The 22,647-nt window shown below is 40.9% G+C and overlaps 1 protein-coding gene across 2 annotated transcripts in view; it reads right to left on the reverse strand.

The window, feature by feature from the left end:
- Positions 1 to 14,869, reverse strand: part of GRTP1 (growth hormone regulated TBC protein 1) — a 37,057-nt gene extending 22,188 nt beyond the window's left edge. The window contains exons 1-3 of one of the 2 annotated variants that reach the window (XM_062606948.1): positions 14,658 to 14,869; positions 12,626 to 12,777; positions 6,868 to 7,026 (exon numbers count right to left, since the gene is read on the reverse strand). In XM_062606948.1, coding sequence (XP_062462932.1) covers positions 6,868 to 7,026; positions 12,626 to 12,777; positions 14,658 to 14,695 — 349 coding nt within the window. In that variant the 5' untranslated portion in view covers positions 14,696 to 14,869. Of the gene's footprint in view, positions 1 to 6,867; positions 7,027 to 12,625; positions 12,778 to 13,932; positions 13,953 to 14,657 lie in introns of those variants that run through there. The other variant, XM_062606947.1, reaches the window with a different exon arrangement.
- Between the last annotated feature and the right edge of the window lie 7,778 nt (positions 14,870 to 22,647).

Genomic DNA, 22,647 nt, shown 5'->3' on the forward strand with positions numbered 1-22,647 from the left:
AATTTTGGCTAAAAGGCCATCTGCATTCAAGCACAATATTCCTCAAAAAAATAATCCTATTAGTGCACAGAAATCAATTTCAAGCAGGATTAAAGAGAACTTCTGCAGATTGGACTCTCTCAACGCCTGACTGCAAAGACTTAAATGAAAGCAAACCAGACATTTAGACTGACAGAAACAACACATACCAAATTGATCTAGCCAAGTGGCATGAAATGAGCTGTGTCTCTAGGAAAGCATGCTCTCATAACAAACTAGATGAACTTTCAATTGACTTATTTAGTGAACTTCTACCAAACAGTCCCAAGCAGTTAAAAAACAGCCCTGTTTTTGCAGCTGGTGACTTCCACTTAAAATCACCTTTTGAAAGTTGTTTTTGTTTTCTGGGCGTGTTTTTTTTTTTGTTAAGTTTCTCTGTGATGGGACCATGATAATAGTTGTTTCTTCATTGGTGCAAGATAACCAACAAGGAGAGTGATTTTTGATATCCAAGCAGCAGAGCATATCCCACATGCTTCAAGCACCAAGGAAGGACTATGCAATCAGTAGCATTTCAAAACACTCATTTCTTCCAGACCAACCATAAACAGTAGGACTCATGTCTCCTTACAAAGGTCTAAAAATCAGATATGCAAGTTTGAGCTAGTCACCAAAAACTGCCTTTAATTGTTGGAAAGAAAAAGGCAGAGTTGATTTTTTGCCTGCTTCACCCCGTAAAGAGGGAACCCAAGGTCACCAGTACAGACTTGTGCATTTGATTTTAAGAAGTTTAAGTTGGGGAGAAAAATCCTATTCAAAAGTAACTTTGATGATTTTTCGAGACTTAACAATAAACTACAAAGAGTTGTTTTCTTTACATTTAATAACAACAAATTGTGTTAAAGCTAATAAATAAAATCAGTAACAGCACTACTGTACAGATATCTATGTCCTAAGACTTATCATGTCTTATCAGCCCCTTCCTGCATAAAGGAAGAAGTTTGTTACAGCTTTGACACCAAGTTGAGCTGTAAGCAACCAAAGGAAGAAAGCTCCCCAAAAATCACAAGTAGTATAATGGAAGTCACAAGTATTAAAAAACTATCACATTAATCACTAGCTCTTCCTTTTAAAGTGAAAAAGTCAGCAACAGAAATGGGTGGGCAGGGAAATATTTCACTTCACCTCTCATGTGACTGAAAAGAAGAACACATGGAAAAAAGACAATTTTTAAAAGGACTTGAGCAACAGCTAATTACAGGATAAATACATTTGTTATGTTTCTTCTTGGTACAAAGAGCAGCACAGTATTTGCATAATCAGAATTTGTTGTTTATTAAAGTACATGCTGGATGTTACAGAAAAGATCAATGCTGACATTTCAGTTATGGCTCTTCCCTTCAGCTATGCAGACAGGGTGAAGGGGGAGTGTGAGAAGTCCATCATATACAGAACAGAGACTACTCAAACCGAACTCATCTTTAATTTCGCTACCTGAGGGAGGCCTGAAGTTGAGAGAATCTGTTCCAACTTGCTTTCTGATTGTAGGAAGTCTTTGCCAATTTTATGAAGGAGGTAAAACTTTTCTTTATATTTACTAACAGTATTTTAGTTTGAGGAGAAGGGATGGGGACAAGAAAAATATATAAGAGCTAAAGTCTTTACACTTAATAGAAGATACGGGCATGGTTTCACAGGATTCCTTGTGCCAGAATACCACCCTGAGTACACCAAGAGCAGGGGGTCCCACTTCCTCTCCATCCTCCCCTCTCCATCCTCCCCTTTCCTCCAGCTCTGAGGCTCCTCTGACTACAGTGTGACGGAAGTTAACCCACTCAAGTGCACACAAACTCATGTTTTACTATACTGTGAGATGACTGCCAGAGATGACTTGAAGCAAACTGCAGCAGCAGGTGAGAGCTACTCATTTGACTTGAGCACTTACCCCCACTTTAATAACCCTGTTCCAGAGGAGATACCCAAACACCTTCTCTCACTCTATGCAGCTCACTCTCTTGACCTGCTAGCCATTAACCTACTTCATTCTTGACAGACATTAGTGTCCAAAAGAACATTGCCTCAAACTAGTCCAGTTTTGGGGAAAAAATATTCAGAATTGTTTTCAAGCAGGAAAATGAATGTTAGAACTTTATACTGCTAGATAAATCCCCAGACTATGACCATCTTGTGATTGTGTGCAGATCTGCTGACTATAACCAAACTAAGTATAGGAGCATGGGACCAGGAAGAAGACCACAGAGAAAAGCTAGCTACTCCTTTGTGGTAAATTCAGAATAAATCCTAATAGCCTTTATGTTTCAGATGATCTTTCAGCACAGTGAGATGGCAGTGTTACGCTGCTGTGAAACAAAACCAACAGCTTTCCTCTCCTGCTGATTTATCTCTGTGCAACAACCTTGAGAAGACCATCAGCTTTTTTCTTCCCTTCCACAGGTCTGTGGCATCTCTAACCCTCATTCAGTAATACAAACATAGGCAGAAAGCCACATTAGCCCCAGTTTATAAAACAGACATCTATTTTGATAGATGTAACAATTGTTGATGGTGTTTCTAGAGCTAAGAGATTTAAGTGTGCAGTCCAGAAAACTAATGCTTTTGTATCAGTCTTGTGCTTTTCATATCGAAAGTACTTCAAAAGTCAGACACCTAGAAGTCGACCTTCTTCATCTTGCTGTCTCATCCTTTCTGTTCTTACCTTCAGATCCAGGGGCTTCCCACTCCCAGACAGTAAATTACACAACACCCTCTACTCCACTTACAGTCACTCTTTTGACACTGCTACATCTGTAACTTGTGTCTGCTCTGAATAGCTTTCAGGCAGGTAATATTTTTTAGCTCCACTGCAAACCTCCAGAATGATGAGGTTAGGTCATCAACTACAACTTGGAAAAATAATATACTGAAAGCATATTTTTAATAACTGGATATTTAAGACTCACCTTCAAGCTTTTCCCTGCAACACCTGGAACTAGAAAATTTTTTGAGAGGTTTGGGGCTTTTTATTGTTTAACTTAAGGTCAAGTTTGCTTCAACTAAAACCAGGGAAACTGAGCCTGACACCCCTCACCACCAGCACCAAGTAACATTTCAGTAGCTTGCAGCAATCAAGAGAGCAAACAGGGCTTGGATTTCTTACAAAAGAACAATAATGCCACTGTATAAATCTGAGAAGCACCTGCATAAATTCCATTCCCCATCATCTCCAAAATGGGATATCAGAATTGGATGAAGTGAAAAAGAGAACAACAAGAAAGATCACAGGTATGAAATGGCTACCATATATAATGTAAAACAAGGCAGACTGGAGGGAGATTCTTATGAGCAAGACATCACAAATCTGTAAAATCACGAGCAAAAGAGCTGCCAGAGGGATTTTCATGAATTTTTTCCCCATCCAGTGTTATTAACTACAAACATACGCATATTTAGTCAGGAACTCCACAAACCACAGATAACTGGAGACTAGGAAAAACATTCTGAGGAAGTATCACTACACACTTTACACCTCCAGTTCCTCCTTTAGTTGTTCTAGTAAACAACTAGAATATAGACCAGATGAGGCAGCAGTTTGGATATGACCTGATACGGCTTCTCTTACAGAGACAGAAAAGCTGACACTGCTGTTTCCCTTGCTCTTGCAAGGTTAAAGGCACTAAAGTTATGTGAAAATTCACAACCTTTGCTAATAGTATAACCCCATTTAGAGAAGTTTATTAGTGTGCTGATGGTAAAATATTCATTGTCTCCAGTGAAGTGGCAATGGCTATTGTTTGACTTACTTTTTCAACCCATAAACTTCACTAAGATCCTGCAACTACTATCCACAATCAGATCTTTATGCCAGCAGTCACGCAGTGTGGCGTGGGATCAAGGGACTGACTGACAAATATCAGACCCTGAGTTTCACAGCACCTAGAGCTTCTCCTCATGAAATAAAAGTGGAAACATGGATATTAGCTGCATGCGCATGCAAAAGGACTTGCAGACAGCCATACTTACTGTGAAATTCAATGGCCCAGCCTGAGCGGGGCTTAATGCAAGGAAGCTACATCAGTTAACACCCCAGCCTTTTTGTAACCAGTGCATAGCCTTTGCATTAGGAGGACAGCTACATTTCACCCTGTCAACATCATTTGTCCTACCAAACTTTACTATAATAGGGCATGAACAACAAAGTGCAGTAGGAATGCATGTCCTTCTAAATCCACACAAAAACCAAGCCATGAAAAATTCCATCAGAATTTAGAGACCTGCATTCTTTAAGCTTTTACATTTAAGGTTACAGTAAGAAGCCTCCTCTCTCCTACGCTTGTCTTTACTAAGAAAAAAAAACAAAAACAAAGACCAAACAAAACTAAAGCACACCAAACTCATAACACAAAATTAGCAATAAAGCCCACCAGTTAAGAATCAGCAAGTTAAAGGGCAAATATGGTGAAAGCACTGTTCAGATCAATTTAGCTGAAAGACTTTTATTTCTATTACTAATCAGATTTTTCCTTCAAGATTAGACCATTCCACCACACAGTCTACCTGCACTTTTTAACCTGATGATATCCCATTAAAGACACTCCCATATTGAAAATAAGTTCCAAACACACATGAAAATTGTTTGGAGTTTCTGGGCATGCAAAAGAAACAGGACACATTGGCTCTTACACATATTTTAAATTGACTTGAATAAAGTCTTTGGTTGGCCTTGTCCTGCTGCCCCTTACGCTAAACAAAAAGCGAGCATGGTTGCTGTTTTGTTGTTTTTAAATTGCAACATTATCCTGGGCTAACTTTACAGCTAGACCACAGGACTAAATAAGGCACAACTGCCTAAAAATTTCGGCAACTGCAGACAGGAAAAGTGAACAGCAGCAAGATTCCACATTTTTCTTTAGTTTACCATTAAAAACAACTACAGTGATGGGAAAACACCACAGGCAGAATAAAATTAACATCAGACAACAATTCACGCTGAAACAACCTTTAGCTAAAGCCCAGTATAAAATCTGCACACTTAACAGGAACATGAAGTTTATTAAACAGAAAGTTACCATTCACCTTAAGTACTTTGCTCCTTCTGTGCCTTGTACATTCACATTATTTCTTCCTTTCTGAAGGGACATCTACCATTTTGGAGTCAAAGGTCCTCTTTTTACTTCCCCACGTCTTCCAATAAAACCCCTTCAGCCTATTCTTCTTTATCCCTTCCCTCACTTGCCCCTTGTTAGTTTTCTCTTCTGCAGTTTTCCAATCAATGCAGTAGCTCTTCCAAGACTTTATTTCCTTCATAACTCACACATGATTCTTTATCTCCTTCAATTATTTGTCCTTCCCCACAGAAATGTTTTTGTTTCTTGGAATAAACTGTATGAAAATACACCTACTGTCATGCTATCACCCTTCATCTCATTGTATAGTACTGGAAAAGAAATTGTTTGCAGCTCCCTCTTGCAGCAATTGTACCCCAACTGTTTGATCCTTCTCCAGGCCCTTTCCCAGGCCGGCTTCGAAAAGTCATCTTAGTAGCTCCCCCTTTATTCTTAGTTATAGCTCTACTGTTTCTACTTCTGACCAGGATATGAGCTTGAAGATTTCTGGCTAGTCTTCATATTTATAGAAGCATCAAAGTTTATGCTCCAAAATGCCTTACTAAGGCGTGTACTCCCAAAAGCGCACAGTCCTGCTGTTGATGTTGCAGGGAAAGGCAGAGAAGAAACTTGGCATAAACCAAAAAGTGTTCAGATGTTTATCCAACTAGAGTAAAAGTCCATAAAGCACCAACTTTAACTACCTGTCTTTTTGAAGAGGAGAAAGATGACAACTGCACCTGCCATTCTAACAGAAGAACCTCAGCATTGTGCTTGTCCAGAGCACAGCCCAACCTCTTGAATCATTAACTGGGCAATTCAGCCGATATCAGCTTCTCTACAAAAGCTCTGCTGTAGCAGGTTGAAAAGTTTCAGGACAAATATCAGTTACATCAAACTGCTACTTGCTTGTCCTCCCCTACTGCCTCTTGAAAACACCCAGTGGGCCAGTCTAAAGACTGGTTGCCCCAATACCCTGTCACCAACATTGGCCACTGATCAAAAGTTCACAGACAGCGCATATGAAACTGGATTCGTAAAGGAGGGTTATTTCTCCTCCTACACTTGCATTCTTTCAGGGATTTACATTTAGCGTTTAGTATTTCATGCATCAGGTGAATTTCCCTATTCCTCAGTTTGTTGAATTGCTGTTTAAACCAGCTCATACTTAGGGCCTCAGCAGCACCCTCCAGTAACACAACTGCCACTATTCAGTGATACACTAAACCTGCATCATGGCAAATTTCATTCAGTGTCTTTGATTCTTATATTACAAAAATCAAATAACAATTACTCCCCATTCACCCTCTCTACACCATTTATAATTCATATAACTATCAGCAGCTTTTCCTCAGCAGTCTTTTTCCTCAGACTGAAATCCAAGCCTACTTCACCTGCCTCGTACAGACACTGTACCACATCTTTAACCATCCCTGCTGCTCTTCCAGTGTCCTACTGGGACAGGAGTAAGGAGAAACAGACCCAAAGGCAGGTCTCATTGTACATAACTGTTCAGTCACTTAGGAGATGACACAGTAATGTCTTCCAGTATTTCTCTGCTCCTTCCCAAAGGAAATTTCTCATCTTCCTTCATGCTTTTGACCACACAATGAACCTGGAAAGATCTATACTCAGAAAGAGCTTATGGCTAATCTAATTTATATGATAATTCAGCACTTAAACCACTACTACAGAAATGTAAGTTTTCCATGACATAACTTGATCCCTAACATTTGAGGACATAGGACAGATAAACAAGGATAAACAGTGTTATCAAGACAATAACCTGTTTTGATTGCTTCAACCAGCTTGTCATTCTTCTCTCCTTCAAGCAGTCTGTGGTAATACCCAGGGTTTTGTTCCATGTTGGCTTGGGCCCCACTCACAATCATCCAGATCAATGCACGGTGTTCATTGGGGATGCCTTTCCTGATATATCTCTTCACTGCAAAACAAGAAGTTTGGTGATTTGGAAAAAACAAAAAAGTAAAATTTCCATCTGCATTTTTTTTTTTTGAAATGAGCAACAGAAAGTTCAGATATCATAGAAGAACTCTTGACTAAAGATTATTAAGCTTTCTCTCCTATGCATTTCCTTCTCAGCTACATAGTATATTTTAGATTCATTACCAAGTTCTTGCCACTCAGACTCCCCATACAGATGTTCAGACCCAGGCTTTCTTAACTCCCTCATCTATTTCCCCATTAGGATTTGGAATCCTTTCCTCTTCTTCCCACCTTTCCAGATGGAGATACAAATAGCAAGTTTCTCCTTGATCTTTGTCCTTTATTATTTAGATGAGTACTGACTTATTCTTTCCCTACATCACCAATGGCCTCTGACATGATAACCCCTTCTGTCTGCTTGGTTATGCTCTAGCATAAATAGCTGTTAACGTAAGCCCAGGATTTCAGCTTAGCACCTAACCACTGAAATCATGGCAGAAACTGACAAATAGGAAGTATGTGGCTACTGTCTAAATGAGCCTGTGGAAGAACTGGAGATGCGAGTGAGCAGCAGATGATTTTTCCCAGAATAACTGGGGAAGTCTTTTCATATCTAAAGTAGCTCTTATCTCCTGTATCGTATTCATCATCAGGGTGTGCTGTGGGGGGTTTTTTAAGCAGATGATTCAGTGTAAATAACTAGGATGGCAAGACTGCAGGAGGAAGCATCAGGCTAATGACAGCCAAAGCAGCTTCCTCCTGGGAATGGCATGAAAAATATTAACAGGGAGCCAATGCTCCTCACTGGTACATAATCCTGAATCAGCATTACCCCTTCCGACCCAAAAAGACACCCAAATGTTTGAGATCCTTCTGCTTTTTCCAAAGAGAAGAAACTCACAAAGGAACCAGACAATTCTTATTAAATGAGTGAGACTGTGTCAATTGAAGTATCAGCTTCTCCTCCCTGAATTCTATGGGACTCAACATGAGAGTGGGGATTTTTATTCTGCACACACGCAGAGACACATATGAAATATCATTACAAGATCTGATTTTATCCAGTCACAAAGGTCTGAAACGCTAGATCAACTCTGCTTGAAGTAAAGGCCTTAAAAACAGCAGAATGAACCTAGGTTTTGCAACAACTCAGCTAGCCACCTTCTAAATATATTCCTCCTAATTTCAGCTGCCTATCCACTGGGAGCCAAAGCTGCTTTCCCAGTGTCAACAGAGCGATCTGTGCATCTCTGATGGGCATTCCACCCACCAAAAATGTGGTTCTTTCTCTCAAAAAAAAAAAAAACACTCCTGCCCTTAACATTTGCAATAAACACCTGGTATTTAAGGTAGAGTTTTTGTTCAGCATTTCGATGAGGACTTATACTCATGGATTAGTCTCTACTGTTCTAGCCATAAAGTAACTACAGTCTCTTGTAGACAGGCTGAAAATAATTTACTTGTTTCCATGGATGTCTAATAATCCCCACCTCATCTTTTTCTACAGTATTTTGAACTCTAAAGCTCAGGAAATCTATAGATGGACATAGCAAATTCGGGAATGAGCATGAGGAACCAGTCCCATTTAGGTCTGCAAGAAGAGACATTTGGATGAGCCTGCAAATGTTTCTAGAAGCAAATTTACTAGCTAAATTACAGTATTATCAATTCTAACACATAATTCAAATGGTATTTTTTATGAAGCAACTGTAAATTTTGAGAGCATAGCCAGCATCCACATCCAACAATACACATTAAACTCAAGAGAAGCAGGGACAAGCCTTTGACACTGGCACAAGGGGAAAGCAGGCCTGCAGCACAGCATATACTCATTATTCCTCAGTGTCATTGTTCTCATGGTAACAGAGAGCCAGAGGCTTGTATAGCCCCAAGTGTCTACCTACCCCAGCTCCCCCACTCCCTGAAGAATGAAAAAGCCCTTTACATGGTGCTTTTCTTCCTCACACCATTATCATACTTGCCAGGATCTGCAAACTAGCACACAGAAGCAGCAGAGTAGTTTTGAAAATTAGGACAGTTGTGATTTAATGTCATATTCTATATACAAAATTGTATTGTTTTATACAACTATGTATCTGTTTCCTATAGGCCCTCTTCTGCATTATCCTCAGGAACTGAAAAGCCCGCAGCAAAGTCCACACCACAGAGTATCCTCCCATTGTAGCATTAAAGAAGCTTTCACAGATGAAGCCGGATTGTGCATGTGTCTCCAACCACACATCCGACTAATTGTAAAGCAAGGGCTTGATCTTAAAAGCAGCACTGCTGAATTACCAGCAAGCCTTAAGTATCCATATGAGGCATCCCTCCCAGAACAACCACAGTGTACACAAGGCAGTCTAAGCCTTAAAACACATGCAGTAAAGAAATATCTTTATGTGATACTTTTGCCTGCTCATTAATAGGAAACAGCAATATTTAAGCAAACAAAAGCAGTCTTAATTCCATTACTTAAATCCACACTTTTCAGCTACTTTTTCAGTTGCCAACAATTACCGTTGAATGCTGAAGAAACTAACTTGGACCCTAGAGGATAAATTCTACAGAAGAGCTGAAATCAGCATCCATCAAGGAATTGAAAGTTTTATTTCATGAATACATCACAGAAGAAACAAAAGCAGATCTGGGCCATAAGTTATAGTCGAATATGAAAACTGACTTTCTAAGATGCTCCTTACTTTCTCCAACCCATGGGCTGGAACAGAAGTGTCTATGTTATAACCACCATTTAGTACCATTCACCTTTCACTGTATTTTATCAGACTCAAAGACTAGAAAACACATTCTGCTACTGTTCAGTTCTGGTTAATCCACTTACAGACAGATTCTTTTACAAAAGAGACTTCTGGTCAGAATTATGCTACTTTGAGCAACTATGTCAGTTTGTTGTAAACAAGCCAAAGCAGAAAGCTGCTTTTTGGTCCCATAAAGACAGCAGCTGAATGAAGAAAAAAAAAAAATTAAGAGGATCTCTGTAGTGGGGAAATGAGAGAGAGGAGGCAAGTGACCAAACGGCAACTGAAAATTCAGATGTGGAAAGGAAACAAGGTGAAGATAGCAAGGGTAGAGGGGAAAACTAAATAGAACAAGAAGAAGGAACTGCCAGCCAAAATTCCTATGACCTGCCCTGCTGGAAGGCTGTAATCCAGAACAACAGGATACACTGCTTAATTACAGTTGTTAAAACATAGTCTAACTACTTCACAGTAGAATCGAATTATATGCATACATGCATACCACCCTGGCTGCGAGGCATGTGAACATGCCACATTTCCAAACTGGAAAATTAACACAAGTCATCACTTCTTCCTGTTCACCGGGACAGGAATTATGAGCTTCTCTAGGTGTAAAGACAAAAGGGGTCTGGAGCTACTGAGATACCACATATATAATACCTCTCACATCTACTCACAACAGGATGCATTTTGAAAAGCCCCCAACAGACCTCCAAAGAAGAGTATGAGTTTGCAGGTACAGCTATTGCATTCAGGGGGAAGTGGCAGTTCTAGCTTATAGCTGACTTGCAGAAGAGGAGAAGTTAATCAGAGCCAGCAGCTACTAAGCAAAGCTTCAAAGCAATGAAGTCAGGTTCTGGAGGAGTGAAATTCAACACATCACCAGGCAGACCTTCTGGTCTCCAAGTGCCTGCAATGAAATCGAAGCACATACCTAAACAACTGCTTATATAATTCTATGTGCACATGCCACAAGCTCCCATCTTACAGATATAAGAAGGGAAGTATTTAAAAATCAGCAATTGTACAGATTAATCTGTTGCTCTCCTCTTCTGTGATATCAGTTTAGGATAATGTCAGAGGCTTATTGTAACAACTTTGCAGTTATACTCAAGATCACATTTCCCCAACATTATTTATATTAGTCACTCTCTAATACATATATATATATATATATATATATATGAGAAGGCATAGTCTACAAATCTAATTATCCTTAGCAAAATTTAGTAATGTCAAAGATGATGTACCAGCCTGCAAGGGCTTGCTACAGCCAAGAGCCACTCAGTGGATTTATGGCATGCTAGTTTCCACAAACAATAGTCTGTTAGAAGTAAAACCACATTAATGGTTACTGCCATTACATGACTAGTGGGGCAGCATGATCATCGGTGCTGAAATCTGGTGGACAAGTTGAGAATTTGGTCAAAGTTTTGGCTCTCAAATAAGACCAAAGGCATTCACACTGTCTGCATCACAGTTGAATTCTGTGTCTGCAATGCTGGAAGAGAAATGTAATGAACTCCTAGAAATTGCTAAAAGCTGCCTCTGTCACAGTTCTTGCATTTTAAGAAGAGGAGATGAATCAAAACCTGACTTTTTTTTTCCACAACTAGAAAACTAAGTTTTGCAGAATCTCAAAATCCTCACTAATTCAAAAAACTGCACAGTTATCACTATATTCAAACTTGACATCCTAAGCAAAAGCTTTGGAAGAAAGAGATTAGAAGTAGCTACTTTTCGATTTGCAGCATCTGATCTCGCAGCTATAGCTCAAAGCTACAATCTCTGGGATTCCTCATCCTTAAAATGGACATCCATACACTAAATACACTGTTATAATACCTCAGTAGTTATCATTCCATTCTTGGTGCCAAGAAAACAAAAAGCTACCCCAAACCAACAAAACAATCAGAATTACCAATGAAAGTTTGCATCTGAAGCACAGCTCTAAGTATTCAGCTATGTAACACTCTACATACTCTACTCAAAGGCCTGATTAACTTTTGCTTAGTTTTACTCACTTTAACATATTTATACAGATCTCTAACTCCAAAAGACTCCTAAAGGGAATACAAGCTGAATAGCATCATTAAGGGCAGAGAGGAAAACTTAAACACTTATATGAAAAAATAACCCAGAGAGAGAGTGGGAGGAAACCCCCCCACCCTTTAGCTTCATGGGACTCCCTGCCACCTTCTGACTCGTCCATTTATTTCTCCCTGTCCCTCTTTGAAGATAAAAGATTACTACAGGTTTTCTTGCTTTTGGAAGCTGCCATCAACAGTTCCATCGGCATTTTATCCAATGCTGCATTAGTGCCTACATTAAATTTTACTTTCTTCACTTTCATGTGGCATTTAGCACCAGTTCTGAGTACATACCTTTTCAGCTGTGGGATTACACCATTTTACAAAAGAAGGATATAGACAGCTGGAAAAACTCAGCAATCTGAAAAACTGTCAAAGAGTCAGCAACTAAGAGTCCCATGGGGTTCAAGACAGTCATACATAACCTCATGTCTCTTTAAAGAGAGGACAGAGCAGAGAACAATACAACAAACAGCTAGAAAACAGCATCTTGGAAGTGCAGTGGTCATGATCTCTGCATTACAGAAGTAGTAAGATATAACATATGCCAAAGAAAGATTACTCCTTTGTAAGTTTTAAATCAAATCAGCAATTCCCCTAAGAGCAGCACACTTGCCTATGTATTATTAGTTTATACTACCGGTTTTCACTTGAAGACAAAAACACTATTTAACATTCAAGGACGCAAAACCCATTTATATTGGTTCCAACATAATGTGTTTTTTTACCTAAAAATAGACATACACCTCACCTTTTAAACTCTTCTGTATACCATTATTCCCCTTTAGGAGCTTGGACCATTTTATTGCTCTTCTAGTGAGTACCACTAGATATCTGGAAAAGAATGCTTCATAGGATGCATAATCAAAGTCTTCTGGCCTTTCAAACCCATACGGATCAACCCTACAAAATAAAAAAGAATTCTTGTTAAAATGTTTCTACATACCTATAGCTGGAAAAAAAACCAAAAACCACAAAACCACAAAAATGCAATTATGCTTTAAGTAACTTCCAGTTGCTATTTTTCAAAGCACTCAAAACTCTTTCCTCCCAACAAAAGCCTACTTTATACGAATTTAAACATGCACAGTTCAGTCAGTTTTACAGATTTCACTACTTTTTGAAGTAAGGAGATTTTTGAGCAAAGGATCCATTGTGTGCAAAACCAACCCAGATTATGATCACACAGAATTCTGGGGGGTATTTTTTCCTCAATACATGCAAACAGTTTACAAGTATGACGGTATAGCACAGCAGCTCAAACATGGCTTGAACTCACTTTCCACACTGCTCTGCACAGAAAACTGCCAACAAAAAGTACAAGTGTAAAAGGTTACAAAGCCTGTTTTTAAAAGCGGTAATTTCTGAAATTATCTTTAGGAAAGTATATGGCATGGAATAAAAAAAAAAAACAACAAAACAAACCACAAATCTTTGTGTCAATATACCTTCTTCATACTTAGTATCAAAAATGCTTATTTTACTATCTTTAACACTATGTCAGTGTTATAGTATATTGGGCAGCATGACACTGATGGAGTTTCAGAACTGCAAGTCTGATTCTGTTTTACCTTGATATACAGCTAGTTCACCTTGCTAAACTAGATTTATGACAACTTCCCAGGATGTTTTACACCTGCCAATTATCACCTGAGTACAGAACACTCATCAGCTTCATAGAAGTTAAAACAGGCAGAGAAGTCTATTCACAAAAAACATTACTAGACAGACATCAAGGCGTAACTTCCAAAAAACCACTGCCCATTTAACTCATGGAATTTGCCCATGGAGCAGCACTGATACAGCCTTGGGCAAACTCTGGCTCATGGGATGGTCACGGGTAGTAAAGGATGAATCAGAACAGGAAGAATTAAATATTCAGATCTCAGATTGTTATTATCTAAACAGCTGTCAGAAAAGTCACCTTTGTATTCATATGCTCCTCAAGTTTGACACAAAAGCCATAGATGTGAAAAAACAGTGAAATCACCAACACAGGCTTGTCTGAGGAAATGAGCATAAAACCACTCAAAAATCCTAACACCTCCATGAACATACATCTCATACTTATGACCGCGACTGTACAGGCAGCAAGTGCAGATTAATTTCACGCTCAACTCCATTCCTGAGGTAGAAAGGGAAACCAGAGAGTCAGGAAGTAGGGTTGTGAGGAAGTTACCTTCCCCAACGCGCCCCCAGGCAGCGCAGGTTACCACCACTGCCCGGCGGTGCCCGCACCTCGGCAGCCGCATCGCGGTCCGGTTGTTCTCCCCCCTGGAGCCCCCTCAGCCATTTCCCGCTGGGTCAGGCCGTTCGTTACCTGCCGCCACTGCCTCCTCACATCCCCAAGTGCTCCCACCTCGCTGCCCCCACGTTAACCGGCTCCAAGTTCATCCTCCACCACCACAGCTCCCCTCAGCCCCAGCCCTTCGTCTGACTCGGCAAGTTACCAGCAGGGCAAACAGCTATTTTAAGGCACTACAAAAAAAAAACCAAACCGAGATCCCTACACAGCGCTGAGAGCCACCGCTCCTGCTGCCGGCTCGCTCCCTCCCTCAGTCCCAGTGCCGCTGATTCACAGTGAACTTGTAAAAGGCGGTAATTTTAAACGCGATCCCCCCCGCCCGGGAAAGCGCAGGTGGGAGCGGGCCGGCGGCCGTCGGCGGCCCAGGCTCAGGGTCTGGCACGCCGGACCTCAGAGCTGTCAGGCACCCGCCTCAGAGCCGACCCGCCACACGGGCCCGGCGCTATGGGGTTGAAGCACCGCCGCCAGCAGCCCTTACCTATACGCCCAGTCCCGCCCGTCCTCTCGGCTCTCCATGGGCAGTCTGCGCTCTGCCTGCCCCCCCGCGCGGGGAGCGCGGCGCCTCGGCCGCTGAGTGAGCTCTCCTCGGGCCGAGCAGCACCGCAACCGAAGCCCATACGGAGCGGCTCTTCACTTCAACTCTCCTGGCGCCCTACGAGGGGCGGGGGCGGCCGCCAGGTCCCGCCTCCTATGCCAGCAGGGGCCGGGTGGCGGCGGGGTGGCCTCATCCAGCTGAGGCACCGCCGAATGTCAGCTCCGCTTCGGTCTGCTTCTCCGGGCGGGCGCCTCGGCAGGGGAGGGGTGTTGGTGCGGTCCTGACCCCGGTTTAGATTTGTGTGTTTCACGTTTATGCCACCTCTGGAGAAAAGCTCAAATATTGAGGGAAATATCTCGCTAACAAAGAGGGAGAGCGGCCACCGGTGCGGCCCTTTAAACCGAAGGGATTTCCCCATAACCAACAAGAAGAGGTGGTTGTATTAGTATTTAAGTCGTCCCCCCCATTCTTCCATTTAATTTCCTCAAGTAGCTCATTAAAATCAATGCTGTGTTACACTGAAATATTACCATCCTTAGCTTCTGCTTAGTTTTCACCATCAGCTAACAATCATTTAAATATGATTTAAATAATAAATGACAGGTTGTAAAAACCATGGAGTAATAACACCTAAAATTATACCCAAAAAGGCTTCCTAGTTTCCATAACCCACCTCTAACATTTGTCTTTGGAGGTGTCAAACAAACCTCAAAACCCACACAGATTCTGCCCTACCTGAGTGCCAGCAACTTAATTCGTAACACACTGCCTAACAGAAGGGAAATTACATCCCTTCTTGTCTTTTTTGAATCAAGTTCGGACTTTGCACTCACCAAAGTGCGAGGAAAATTACAGCTACTGCCGGAGAAACATTATCTTGTTCAGCCAGCAAGTAAGAGTTGCTGAAGACAACAGATGGGATTTCACAAGGGAGATCAACAGTTGTTCCCTCCCAGCACACTCCTCGAGAAAGCTACCTCCTCTCTGCGGGATCAAAGGCAATCACCCACACAGAAATGTGGAAGTAGTTTGGCTACAAAGGCAGGGAAAAAATACAGAGGTTTGTACTTGGTTTGACTGCCATCACAGGGCTGTAAACGTTCATGATTGTTTAGCAAAACAGTATTCCTTTTTTTTTTTTTTTGTGGGGAAATGCTGTGCTGCTCCTGCAGGAGGGTGGTCCCACTCAAATTACTGTGCGGCGTCACGAACACGCTCGGGTACTGGCAGGACTGGAACCTGATTACAAACCATCCCAGGGAGAGCCGGCCGGTGCCTGTGCCAAGCTTGTGCTTTGACATCCCGCCAGCGTTGCCTTGGTGGAGCATAGGCAGAGGCACGCTCTGCAAACAGTTCTGCCCCACTGGCTTGGTCAAAGTCGCATAGAAAATCCTTGGCAGGGCTGTGAATAGAAGGAGGCGATGCTGTCCCATGGGAGAGAAGAAAGAAGCTTTGGTAAGACAAAATATTGCTTTCTCCCCCGAATCCTGAAGCTGCAGGCTTTAACAGGGTTAAACGTCACCTGACAAGCTCAGGCTCTTTTGGTTTATGTTCCTTTTGAAACAGATCCATCAAACATCCTCCAAGCAGCAGATTGTTTCTGTGATTAATTAAGGGTACATCTGCAGTGCATCAAGGGTAGCCTTGTGTATACCACAGCGCATTTTTACTGTCAGCAAGCCTTACATATTATATACAGTTTCTGTTGCTCTAACACAAGCATAACAACTGTGTGGTTCACTCAGATTTATGCCTCTTTCACACAAAGGCTCCTATGAAAAAATTTCCTGTGACTCCTGTTAAGGAAGCTACTTAGAATATTAATGGATTAATAGAAATAATTCCTTATTTTCAGAGCGATAATTGGATCTCCATATTGTGGCTGATAATATGAACCAGCCTACTGTCTGGCAATAGATAATACCTTGGTTGTCCTTCACAGGGTATCAGTGCTGCTCTCTTCTGGGCAGATAGTATCATGCTGCTTTCAAAGGCATTTGAAGAAACTAAAGGATAAACCCTCGAGTCTGAGAACTGCATGTCCTTGGTGATCAGCAGAAAAGGATACTATTTACTTTTGATCCTTTACTTCTGAGGGAGGTGGTGGCAGTGGCAGAAGGCAGGAGGAGGATTGACTTAGGTGACGTTCAGACCGGTGAATCTTGCAGCGTTCCTACTTACCAACCTGGAACAAAAGAAATTTGCCACATATAATTTCCACAACCCCCACCACCCCTCTTTTGCATCTGAATCTTATCCCCAAAGTTTCTACATTATGGTAAACATGTTTGGTAGACATTCCCATCCTGCTGCTGTCAAAGTGAGTCCTTAAAATAGCGACTTCCCTTTAAGGGTAGGCATTTAGATGTGTTCCCTGCAAAGGCAGATGGAGACAGCAGACAAGTGTTTCACAGGCTGATATTTTCACAGCTTCACTTGTCTTATACCCTGTGTTTCAGTGAGCAAGGCTTCCCTACTTGTGTTTGCAGAGCAGTTATTAAGTAATAATACCAGCAAAATTTTCATCCTTATCAGGAATTAGTAGGGGGTGGCCTTACGCTTCCCCAGGCTGTGAAATACATGCTATGAATGCTTGATGTTTTAGCAGTGCTGAAATGTGGTCCAGATCCTCACACACCACCCCAAGGCTCTTGTTACTTTTAAGCCAGAACTGGGGAAGAAGCATCAGGAGAAAACCTTTGATAATATTTGTCCATGAAAGTATTTGTCTGTGGGGGCTGTAAGGATTCTTTATCCATCCAATGGAAGAATTATCTTTATCATTTTGTATATCACAAATGTGTCAATTTTCTTGCCTGAAGTTCTCTTCACTGACTGCAGGGAGATCAAAGAAAATAAATTGTTATGAGGGAAGCAGAGTACCATAGGACCAAGGAGGGGACAAGGTGTGTGTGGATGTGGAAGGTGTGTGTGGATATAGTGTGCTTACTATTTTTAAGACAGCACAGGTGAGTCTATTCATTGAGAAACAGCAGTGAGAAACACCATTCCCAGCAAAGCTGGCAGCTCTGCTTTTCCAGATCCAGACAGTAAGTTTAACAAAATACCCCTAACCACTCACAAAATGGTTAATAGCTCCTGCTTAGAAAATGTGAAAAGAGCAACATTGGAGAAGAGATAAAAAAGATAATTCTTGCTCATGTCTGGGTGCTGTATTATCCCAAATAAATGATGAAATTCCCACAGTATACGTGGCTTCCCTAGCTTGTGTGGTTTGTCATACAGCCACTCATTTTTGTGTTTCTGCTTAGTAAACTGCACAACACAGGCATACCCTGTTTTGTTGGAGCTCTACTCTGCATCTGCTTAGTTTGAGTTACTTTCCCATGACCTGAAAAGAAATCTGCTATTCCATACTTGGGGAAAACAGTTTAGATTAAACAGATCTGACAGGATAGAAATATTCAGTAAGAAGTAAACTTAGGGGTATATATATATATTTTAATCACTGCAAGTCTATATTCTAACCTACGCACAATGTGCTCAAGGACTAGACAGCTCATCCAGCTAATGAGGTTAAGGAATGCCACCATCACATCCAGACACCTTTTGTTCCTGTTGCTACCAACTACCTACCAAATTTAGCCAATCTCTGCCTACGAATGAGGCTCTGAAGATGTAATGAAATGCTGAACTTGATCTGTATTTTTGTCCCAGAAAATTGCATCAGGCTTACGTAATTGTAGTCTGGAGGCCTGATTAAACCTGTTCACGTGAATTGTTCTGACAGAAGTCACTGAACTTTAGAACAGACTGCACAGCAAGGACAGAAGCATATTTGAAAAAGTTAATTTCCTCTGTTCCCTGGAGGCTTCACAGCTTCACGTCTATGAAGGTTACTAGCTGGTAGGACATGTTACAAATTCATGTGTAGTCTGGGAAGTGCCAGTATTTTGATTATTCTCAGTGTGACTGTGGCCCCAGGAGGCAAAGCATACTGATATGAGTAACTATAAAAAGGAGCTGTAAAGCTTGCTGCATACCACTGCAGCTGCCTGGAGAATCATTACCCATGGAAATCGGCAGAAAGGTTTTTGCACTCCACTACCATCCTCCAGTTGTGTCAGAAAAGAAGGCTCAAGGCTGTTAAGTGGCAATACTGGAAACAGCAGGGGAAGAGAAATTATACGGTAGTGCCCTTAGCGTGAAAAACACGGCAAAATTACATGTCAAAATTGATACAGAAAAAATACTCCAGCATTATTAGCAGGAAGTCATCCTAAGACAGAGAGGAGGATGTCCTTAGAAAAAGGTCAGTAACTATCAAACCAATAACCCAACAGTGTGGAACTGAGTAAGCCAAAAGAGAGGTTCATAGTGGTTAATTACTTGATGAATCTAGTTTATGTCAGGCTACAACTCTGTAAAATGTGTTTGTTATTTCAGTGGACAAAATGAAGCATTTTCTAGATGGCTTTTCTCTGTTCTTTTTCCTTATCTTCTTGAATGATCAAGAGAGGTGTGATGAAAGCACTTTACATTCATGCTGATGACGTTTGCTTTCTTGGCTGCATGAGTACAAGGCTTATAACTGAACTTTGAAATTTCACAGGGAGAGATAACAGACAGGATTGAAGATTATTAACTCCTTCCTCCTTCTCCCACCCCCTTTTTCTTTCTTGTCCCTGTTTGTGAAGGTATCATGCCTAGCAAATCCAGCAGCTCCAAGATCTACTGATCAGTGATGGGTTTTAACCTGGATGTTCTCTGGCTGTCTGCTTTGATTTTACATTTGGTCGTAGTTGGGAAATGTTAAGGCAAACCTTCTCCTGGCCTTCAGTTGCCTCTGCATTAGGAGTCCTCCAAGGACCCTCATTTCAGTTGTCTCAAGCAGTTCCCTATTCCATAGAAGCAGGCAGACTTACCATTACAGGTATTTAAATACAACCATTGCATATAAATACATAGTGTTAGTGGTGAAGAACATTATCTGTTTCACTTAATTGTTTCTCTGCAGTTAAGGGTTTCTCTAAAAAATATACATTAAGGAAAAAAGTCCTTAAAGTAGTGACACATTTTAGTGTAAAACAAAGACGGTATAGCTATTCATTCAGGAAGAGACATGTATTTCTCACATGGAATAAAACGAGTTTTCCAAGACACAGATAATATTAAGTTTCTTCAACTAAGTACTATTTCATAATGCATAGGTGCAAGGGTACTGAGTTTGAGTCAGATCAGCAAATTCCCTTTCTGTAAGTTGCTGCTGAACTCCACAAAGGTAATGTGCTCCCAGAGAGGTTGTTCTTCACAGTAGCTTTCCACATCTTTATTCCCTATACATTTTTCAAACTCCTAGGCTGAAAGAAAAATAAGTTTTGTGAAAACTGAAACTTGCCTTTGATGGCAAGTGTGGCTGAAGCTTCTTTGAACTCCAAGGTTATAGCAACAGCCATCTGCACAGCTATACCTCAGTATTTACATGTCATCAAGATACTGGCTGAGGGATCATGGTTTTAAATTCCTTTGAGCGGTAAGGAACTTCGATTGCAGCATCTAGGATCAAATTATTACTTCTCTCTGGCTTACTTTGTTAGCTTACAGATTATATCACATGACTAATGTTGGAGGAAAATTCAAATCTCATTTTGTGTTAGCTTGCAGATAAATGTCTCCCAAACACTGACACATTGTCAAAACTGAAAATATTAAATTTAAATTACTGAGGAATTTTATTTTAGCTATGTGTGAACTTACAAAAACTGTGAACTTAATTTGTTATTATTATGCAGGGAGCCGTAGCAATCATTGTGTATGACAGTGCTGCACATTTGTATTGCTTCTGCACTAGGTACATTCTACTTATGTATTTTCATATTTCTCAACAACATATTTTTCAAGAATTTTCTTCTCAGAAACTCTGATAGTATTATTTTTATAATAACTTCCTTTTACATGGCATCTCATCACTACCAGTCCTCCATGAGCTGTTGATACACTTCTGAATACAGTCAAATAAGCTTTATGAAAATTATTATCTTTCCTGATCTATACAAAGTCATTTTTCATATGGTTGCAAAAGTGCAAGTGTCTTATTAATAGATGTTGATGGAAAATCATTGGTGAAATATTGACCAGTCATAAGCTGCATGTAAATGCAAATCAACCCTCCAAAATACAGAAACAATACTTAGAACTGACATTAGGTCATTACAGTTTTGCCTGATGTAGACAAAGCTTGTAGGGGCCCTGATGCTCTCTGCTCCACGGAGTTACAATTTAGTCCATAATATCTACATGTGATGAAACCATTTAACATTCCAAAGAATGAGTCTGTAAGTAATTCCACCTGCAATCCTCTTAACTACACTGTTCTGGAAATCTCTCTCAGGTATACGTTTTTGCATTTTGATGGCGGCATAAACGCCCTCTATAAAATTTGGTGAGCATTATAGACTTCGAGTATTTAATAGTTCTTTGTGTGCAACAGATTAGTTTGTGTAAGTGAAACAACTTTAGGCAAAGAAAGCTCAAATTCAATTCCACAGAAGTCACTGAGATGCAGGGGGGAAGGGGCTGAGTGTCATGCTTCTCTTATCATTTTCAGCTCTTTGTTTCAGCCTGTCCCAGTCCCCAGGGTTCAAATAGCCATGGCAGTACAGGACTAGAGAGCGTACAAATCACTCAAGGAGAGGAAATGATTCTCCTACAGTGTGAAAAAGTCTCACTCAAGCTTTCACCCAAGCACAAAAGGTGATTTCTTGCTTCATCTCCCATTCCCAACTCTGAATCCCATGGAAAACTTGGAGGCCCACAAGGCTCTACGTGAGGATGCTGAGTTGGGAGAAACCCTGCTGGGAAGCTCCAGGAAGGTCTCTGCCTGAAGGAACCAGCTGTCTCTCACAAATATATTACATGTGGCTGTGCTGTCTCTCACATGACATTTCTTTGCTTGTGTTACAAGGAATAGAGGCTGGGAGCGATACTTTAAAACAGGCCAAGTCTTAAATGTGAAGGTACAGCCAGAGTTTTACTGCCCATTTGAGTAGTCAGGAAAAACAAACATGAAGGAGGTGCAAGTAGAGAAAAAGCGACTTCAGCCTTCCATCCAGTAGACAAAATGCTGGTGTGTTGGACATTGCACAGAACAATAGTTTTCCTCCTGCATATCACAGGACCAAATGTAGTTCATGGCAAAGTTGCAAGCCTAGCATGTATATGCAAGCAGAGAATTGAATGGTCAGATACCAGGTCAGATGGACAACTTCATAAGAATTTCCTCTGTACTTCGGAAGAAGAGACTCTTGGAAGTCCTCTTCTAGGAAGAATCCAGCCTTTCAGAGTACGCTGTTGGTATTCATCAACATGACTGGGGCTTTGTGTGGAAAAAGTGGTGGCACTTCTGATTTCAGTGGCTGCCTGTTAAAGTACTGATGTGTGGTTACTACTAGGGATAGTCTCTAGTAGGAAACACATACCAGATCAGCAAGGTGTTGTATTTCCCACAGCAATGATAGTGCATTGCTGGCAATATCATCCATATTCCCAGGGGAGAAAGCTAAGGCTGGTCCTAGCAATTAAGCTTATGCTGTGACAATAAACAGTACTTTAAAACCTCACAGTTGCTGTCAAGGGCCCTTACAAAGGGGACACTAGTAATGAAAAAAAAAAAAAAGCTCTGATGGACTGCTTTCTGGGAAGAAATAACAATTAGGTAACACATAAGAATCAGTGACTGATTTTAGCTTTTCAGTGGTCTGATTTTCTGCTGGAGCAACCTTCAGTATGTTTTTATAAATATATCCTCCCGTGAGTAACTAGCTTTTTCAACTTGCACTTCCCTGACAGAGCTATCTTCAGGTTTTTGAGTCCAGACTGTATTTACTAAACACTACTGAAAACCAATGGAGTAATATCAAATATTATTTGCAGATGATTGCAAAGAGCAAAGCTGTGTATGCTAAAATGTTGG

This window comes from Pezoporus occidentalis, unplaced genomic scaffold (assembly GCF_034315485.1).
Source record: "Pezoporus occidentalis ecotype Australia unplaced genomic scaffold, CSIRO_AGI_Poc_V1 ctg99, whole genome shotgun sequence".
NCBI lineage: Eukaryota > Metazoa > Chordata > Aves > Psittaciformes > Psittacidae > Pezoporus > Pezoporus occidentalis.